The sequence below is a fragment of the Lipomyces japonicus genome (genome assembly GCF_038497905.1).
Source record: "Lipomyces japonicus strain CBS 7319 unplaced genomic scaffold V1514scaffold_118, whole genome shotgun sequence".
NCBI classification, from domain to species: Eukaryota; Fungi; Ascomycota; class Lipomycetes; order Lipomycetales; family Lipomycetaceae; genus Lipomyces; species Lipomyces japonicus.
In genome coordinates, this window is record NW_027117930.1 from 1687 (window position 1) to 9440 (window position 7754).

At 42.6% G+C, this 7754-nt stretch overlaps 2 protein-coding genes across 2 annotated transcripts; one reads left to right on the forward strand and one right to left on the reverse strand.

Annotated features, from left to right (window-relative positions):
* Nucleotides 1–1727: 1727 nt before the first annotated feature.
* V1514DRAFT_23970 (uncharacterized protein) lies at nt 1728–4470 on the forward strand. The gene is made up of 4 exons (XM_066924757.1): nt 1728–1925; nt 1989–2023; nt 2078–2378; nt 2446–4470. Exons 1-4 carry the CDS (start codon nt 1819–1821, stop codon nt 4370–4372), a joined length of 2370 nt encoding a protein of 789 aa, XP_066780519.1. The 5' UTR covers nt 1728–1818; the 3' UTR covers nt 4373–4470.
* A 33-nt stretch (nt 4471–4503) lies between these two features.
* On the reverse strand, nt 4504–7370 carry V1514DRAFT_300246 (Hsp70 protein-domain-containing protein). The gene is made up of 3 exons (XM_066925526.1): nt 6941–7370; nt 5423–6880; nt 4504–5203 (listed from the first exon to the last, which is right to left on the reverse strand). Exons 1-3 carry the CDS (start codon nt 7166–7168, stop codon nt 4568–4570), a joined length of 2322 nt encoding a protein of 773 aa, XP_066780520.1. The 5' UTR covers nt 7169–7370; the 3' UTR covers nt 4504–4567.
* Nucleotides 7371–7754: the final 384 nt, after the last annotated feature.

The following is a 7754-nucleotide window of genomic DNA, read 5'->3' on the forward strand; positions in this document are numbered from 1 at the left end:
TGCTCCCGGGTCTGTGTCGCCCGGATACGCGACCGTTACGCCTCGCTGTTTTTGCGGACAACCTTTCTTTTATTCTGACCTCACGACGTGATGTCGAGCAAGTCATGGAATCGCTCATATGTTTCGCAAACTCAGAGGGGGGCGTTTGAACGCACAGAAGTCTCTCTTGCTTGGTTTTGGCGTCCCCTCGCTCACTGCCCAGTTAATTGATACAAAGAGAATTTCGTGACAGGCCCCACATTTTGGTATCTTCACATACACATCGGCACTGACGACTTTCGGGAGGAATGGCAGAAGGTGCACCAAGCGGCCATACGGCGACTGAACCAGTTGCTCGTCTACGATCTTCCGGTTAAAACGGCATGTTGGACAATAAACACATTCGTCTACTCGAAGATTGTGTTCCTAGATCAATTCCTTCCTGCTCCGCTGGATATTTTAAAGGAACTTCGGAAGGGAGCCATCAAAAAGCTCTGGGGTCATCGCCGTCACTGGGTCCGTGAGGACTGGTTCCATCTTCCAACAGACCGAGGAGGTTTCGGCTTGTGGAATCTTCCAGAGAAACTATGCGGCGCGCGTGCTCAATGGATTCATAAACTCTGTGAGCCGTTTACTCACTTTTGGCAAGATATCGTTCAAGCTTCGCTCATCCAAGAAGCACACACTCGGCCTCTGTTCCTTCCACGTCCTGGCCAAAGCATTTTCCGCGGGACTTCTGACTTTGCAGTCGATTCTTGGATTCGGAGTGCACTTTTTCCGGAGGGCTATCGATGGCAGGCCGTATCCCCGGCACGAAAACGGGATACCACATTCGCCTCGCTATTTGTTTTGACCGGATGAGGCTCTGTACAGGACGTACACAGTCCTCCCGGGTATGGCGCAGCCCGATCATCTTTCATATGAGTGTTTCTTTTCGCCTGAAGGTACCTTCAGCTCGACGACCGCCATTGTGTCCCCAAGAACCTAGAACCGACGAGGACTTCTGGCGAATCAGGTGGTGTACTTTATCCACCCTGTACAAGCACGACACACATGCCGCCGAAGTCGCACAACTTCTATCTTTGGCGCATGTCCCAACGACGGACCGGTATTCTACAGAGTGGCTGCTGGAACACAACCGGGCCGACCTGTCAGATCCTACGCTTTGTGTGTTGTGTCAGCACGGTACCGACAACCAGGAACACCGCTTCTTCCACTGTCTTCTCATTGCTCCTCTCTGGCGACAATGGTCGATTTAAGAGTTTATGTCTGGCCCTCTGGCGTTCTCACGTGCACTTTTCCATGCCTTTGTCATCTCGGCTGTTCAAGACCTTCATCAGGCACGACGTCGCTATCCTTTTCAAGGAGACCGGGCCCAAAATGGCTTATTATTTCGGAACATCTTTGCTCGAGCCAATGCTAGTGCTTAGCGAGGGTAACTCGAACCTGCTTTTTTCTTTCTTCTTATTTGTTTTGTTTTGTTTTGTTCTGTTTTGTTTTGCTTTCTTCTTTTTGTTTCTGTTCTAGCTTTTCTGATATTTCCTGTTGTACGGCTTTTTTTTAGCGCTACAGTCTTAAATTTAGATAGAGAATATAGTTCGGGGTCTGTCCCTTAAGATAAAAAAAAAAAAAAAAAAACTCCCCGTTTGTGAGTTATGAGGTTTATGTCAGCAGTCAAAAACATTATTACATAACAGAATCGATAAAAGATGCGCACGGTGCGCAGTTGGGTTTTTATCAGTGGGTAACGTAATTTTGACGTCCAGAGAGGACAAAAGATTTCGCTTCTTGATTGTATTTTTTTTTTCGACCAGGCTTCTGAGTAAGTCACAATTAATTATGGTAAATAATTTTTTACCTTCGAGTACAAATGAGACCGGAAATGATTTTACATCTCCACCGCCGCTGGTGGCTATGTTTTTGGTCCGGTTCGACGTTAAGAAAGGGTATGTATATTTACAACAAGGTGTTCAAGAATGATTGCATTTACCATTGGCTTTTTTAAACAGATATGTTCTTGAATGGCAGCGGACTGCTTCAACATGTGAGTATATTAAGTGAAAAAAATTCCCGAATAGTACTCTGAACTAGAGCTCAGTTGCTAAACGTGTGTTGTGCCATTGTTTAGCCGTGACTCTGGACATGATTGAATTTCAAGCATTGCCTTCAGGATTACACAATTCCAAGTCTGATGTTATATATTTTATGCACGGGGAGCTTTACGCTGGAGTGAGTGTATATCAACAAGTTACATCTTCAGATCCAAATGAAAGATTTTCCAAAATGATGTCACTTGGAGTACTCGTACCGGTTGCAACTCGCAAGAATAAAACTCGAGTTGCGGCAGGACGATTTGGACGAAGTTGGGCACATGTGGAGTCATTACGAAGTTTATTGAAGTATAATTAATTTTTTTGGTTGTCTAATTCATACCGAAAGATTAAAACTGGCTAATATTTTATGTAGTGATTATATTAACTCATCTGGAGTTGATGTTTCAACATTTGAAAATTATTATTTGCTTTATGGATTACAAATATTAGAGTTAAGTTCATCTTCGACACCGGTCTCATCTTCATCACTTCCGTCTGATACTGCGCTCTATTATCCTTCCCGCAGGCCATCCTCTAAGTATACCGCTCAAAAGTCTCCAAGCTACGTAGCCATGGCCAACGATGATGACTACATAACTGTTAGACAGTCTTCAATAACACTTCCTATTCTTCCTAAATCTCATCCTGCATATTCACTTCCAGAACTCTTGGACGCATTTGGACCGCTAATATTTACAGTATGGAAAGCGGCCATTGCTAGAGAGCGAATATTAATCATTGGGGATGTGCCGATTGAAAAAGGTTGCAATTTTGTATACGATATTTCTATATTGGCAAACATTCCAAGATCAATTGCGGAATTATTACCGGTGCCGGCTTATCGGATTCGTCCGTTGTTCACGGTCGGCTTGTACGATTTGGAATACCTTCAAGCTCTTAGCAAACTTTCTCCGGCTCAAGAGGCAATGCAAGGCAAATCTAGCTCGTTTTATGGTTGGATTGCTTATACGACGGACAAAATTTTAGAAACCAAGCATGAACTTTTCGACATTGTAATCAAGCTCCCACCATTTTCGGCTGCTTTAAACGCAGCAGCGGCCATGATTTCGGCTGTGACAACCATAAATACTTCGAGACCGGATTCGCCCATTTCATCAGCTAATTCCATGATTTATCATCCTGTTGATTCGCACAGGAAAAACGCGAGCCGAATATTGTATCCGATTATTTATGACATCAAGCATCCGAAAGAACATTTCAAGTCGTCAGTTCGAGACATGCGACGTTTTCAAACTCTTGAAAATCAAATTGGTTATTCAATTGATCCACGACATCGTTGGTATCAACAATATTATCAATCAAACATTGATACTGACGATACGGCTCTGCAACCGCTTTCGACAACAGGCACAAGTTCTGCAAGTAGTTATTCATCAAGAGCTGTGAACAACAGTGATACTTTTGCATTGATTGCCACTGCAGAGATCACTGCTGCTGCAGATGATGATGCGGTATACAATGATGACCCGGAGTTATTTTTTTCTACAAAGACAGATCTTAAAACCGAGCAACCTTCGTGGAAACAGCTTACGTGGTTGGGTTTTCTTTGGTGGGCGTCTGCCGGGGAGGAAGTCTTGATCGAAGAGGAAGAAATTGCTGAAACGGCGAGTGCTGTTGGATTGAAGAATCACGATGCCACTGGTTCATTAGATCAACAAACGATTGCCAGCGATACTCGACCGTTATTACTAGACGATTCAATCTCGAGATCATCTTCTGTCGCTGCCACACCATTCCCGCTTACAAATGAAGAATCGTTTACTTATTTATCTCCGTTTCAGGATATCTCACAGGTTAGTGATGTGGCTCCCAACCGCCACGCTGCCACAGATGTTATTACTACTACTGCCGCTGCTATTTCTACTACGGATAATGAAGCGATTAATTCCGAAGGCGTGGCCATTATTGAATCATCAAAACAAGTAGCCATCATTGGATTTTTCCATCGATTCACAGCCCGAATTTTTTCTGAATTATCAAGAATGATTCAAGAACAAGAACTGGTGATTAAAAAAATTGAGCCGGTTGTTGTTAAACGCAAAAAAGTGCGACATCGGAATCATAATGAAAACCATGATGACCAAGTTAAGCAAGATGAATTTCTCTCGGCTCATCAAACGTTATGGGTTTCAAGGATTGACATGCTTGCCATGGGATTGGACCCATTATCTGAAAGTGATACAAATTTTATTTATAACATTGTGGAAAGATGGTGGGGTGGGCAAATTGAAGCAAAAAGAGATAACGAATTCTTAAATTCTGTTACATTTTGTTGTTGAAAGTTCGCATTTGCTCCTTGAAATTGTAATATTGGATTGGTGTTTTCTTTTTTTTCTTTTTTCTTTTTTTGCCAACCTTCGTTTATGCATGGAAGTCGTTTTTTTTTAGGTCTTTTGGGGGTTTAAAATGTGTTTTCTTTTTCTAAGTAAATCATTAATGAAACAACTATCTACAACATCGAATGCTCGTCTTTTCTATAATTCATCATGAACCGTGTCAGTTGGCCTTTCTGATTCTGAAACGGTAGTTTGCGATTCTGTCTTGGGAATCACTGTGGTTGACTCTATTGATTCAGCTTGTTCAGTTGGTTCAGGTGCAGGTTCTTCAACGTGATTAGGAGAAGGCGAGCCTTCAGGTTGTTGTTGTTGCGAACCTGTTTCTGAATCATAAAGAAACTCCGCCGCCTGTTCCCTTTTCTGCTTCAATACTTCCTCAATCTGCTTCTTTAAATCTCGCAACTTTCTCTTTTCTCTTTCCAAAATTAATTCTTCAAATCGTTTTAATTCTTTTAATCTCTTTGTCAAACTTTCAATCACCAAACTTTCACTTTCCTCATACAACCATTCCAACGCGGCTTCTGCCAATTGCAGAAAATTTTGCCGTTCTTGCTCGGTTGAATGTTCATAAGTCTTTTCATGATTATTTTCGATCCGGTCCCGGATCTTGTACGCAAATGATTCAACATCGTTTCGAGTTGCCTCCTTGTGCAATCGCTCTTGATCCAGTTTGTCAAATTGCCGCAACCGTGCCTGTGATGTTGCCTTGGTGGCCCGACCTAGGTTTCGTGATCCAGGATAGCTGACGCGGTATCTCACAGGTGTTTTCACGACCTTGGGTTTCGGGGGGCTTGTTGGCTTAGCTTTCGCTGATGACGATGATGACGATGATGATGACGATGATGACGATGATGATAATGATGATAATGATGACGTGACAGTTGCTGTTGCATCTGACAAAACTTCATCGGCTGTCGTTACAACAGGCTGATCATCAGTCTCGGTATTTTCGTCGTCCGACGACGACTTTGCTCCGCCAAAAAAGTTAAACACCTTCTGCTTCAAATTTTCTTCCTCTTCGGAAGATGATGGCGGTGGCGGCGGTGGCGGTAGCGTAAAGTTGCAAACCCATGACACTCCATGAACGTCAAAGATCCTGCTCAGTGATAAATCAGAATCCAAAACCAACGACAGCTCGGTACAATCATTCCCGGTTTCGGTTTTATTTTTGGCAACAAGAATATTTTGCAAATCATATTGGTACAAAGACTTCTCATTTTCTCTAAAAAGTAGTGTCAGGTTGTCGAATCCGGTCGGCAATTTGAGATCTATCGGGCCATAACCTGTGATGCCCGTGATGGTACCCTTCGGATATAGAATCTGCTTGTCAATAATGGCTCCGGTTTGCGGGTCCTGGAATAATACGTCAACATCCCACAATGTTGGTTCAATAATGTTAATGTCCTTGGTCTTAAACTGCTTAGAAACACTGACTGCTCTAAACGTGGCGCCCATAACCGCGGCTTCATCAGCGTTGACATTTTTAGAAAGCCGTGAAGAATCTCCGGCAAGAATTTTTTCAATCAAGGTCTGCTGAAAAATTGGCACGCGGGTTGAACCACCGTTTAATATGATGGAAGATACTTCTGAGATACTGATGCCGGCTTGACGCAAGCTGTCAAGGATTGGCTTTTGAAGACGAGGTAAAATATCTTCAATCGATTTTTCAAACTCAACACGTGTTAAGACTGTTCTGAAATCCAAATCCTCATAAAGTGATTCAATGCCGGACCTGACTTCAGTATTGGCGCTAAGAATGGACTTGGCCCTCTCAGCTTCCTTATATAACCTAACTAATGATTTCGGCGATGATTCAACTCCGGAACCGTGCTGAGCAATAAATCTGGCTTTTAAAATTTCAAAAATTCGCTGCGTAAGAATGTCACCTCCAAGGGTGGCATCGTAGCCGAAACCTTCGACTGTGATGTTTAATGCGGATTTTGTGAACTTGCCAACATCAGGTGCATCATATTCTAAAAATGAAAGAAGCGTAGCCGTGGTTGAACCAGCTCCAACGTCGAAAATGATGTGATATTGCTTTTCTGGGAATGATCGAGAAGACGCATAATTAATTCCGACAGCGACTCCATCACTAACCAGGCTGACCACTTTTAAGCCAGCAATCTCGGTCGCATCAATAATGGCCCGCCGTTGAATGTTATCAAAAAATGCTGGAACCGTGAGACTGACAAGGTGCACTTTGCTAATACTACCCTTCGGCAACATTTGATCAGCAAGTTCCTTAATATGAGTTAAAGACATGGCCAAAATTTCTTCGGTTGAAAACACTCCGTCGTTAGAAGCCTTAAACGAAATGGTGGATCGATTGCCTGACGGCACTAGTGAAATTCCAGGGTGCTGCTCCAAGTATACCAGAGCCTCGGCCGAATCGACAGATCTTCCCAGCAACGACTTAAAATTCAAAAATGAATCTTGCGGAAACCTTGATGACTTGATACGTAATAGTTAGTTCTTGTACCTTCCAGGAATAATATATTCGAATTGACGTACAAATGTAGCAGCACCGCTGCCGTATATTCTCTCATCGTCCTTGAACGCAATTCCTGAAACGTCCTTGCGCTTCGAATCCCTCGTGAGAACAATCTCAAATGGCAATCCGGGAGATACAAGCGCAGCTTTAGTATTAGCCTGACCATAATCAATTCCAAGAACTGCACCCACAACCACGCTCGGAATGGTACATAGCAAAACAAGAATTGAAGGTAATCGAATATTCATGATTTAAAAAAAATTAATAGGACAGCAATCGCCGTTTAAATAAATAACACAATCTCTCTTCTTCTTTTGCCCTTTGTCTTCAGTTTTAGTTTAGTTAGAGATAACAGACGACTTAATTCATCCAGTTTACTGATGATACACTTTTGTGAAGGTAAATTGAAGTCTAAATTTCTAATCCTTCTATGGATGAATGGTACGGTTATTGAATAGTGTGAAGATGCAACGTGTCCTCGGAGAGGGTAATGCCACCAACCAACCCCTGAATTATATTACATAAGAAATTTGCCATCGTAACTAACTATTTGACTCGGCCAAAGTCATTATAACTTGTGCAATGCGCTTGACAGACTAATCCAAAAACGGCACGTCACGTGAAACGTGTAAATTACGTCATTTATTAGTAATTGTAAACGTCACGTGTAAATTAAAGAATAGATTATGACCCTCGTTTCGCTTAACCATTAATGAAGTACTGTTATTTACAGGGTTAGGGCTTATTGATGTTTACTGCCAGTCGACTTTAATGGCTTCGACGAAATATAAAGCAGCGCCAGTCATGATGGTCATGTCCATCTTCCCCAGTTGT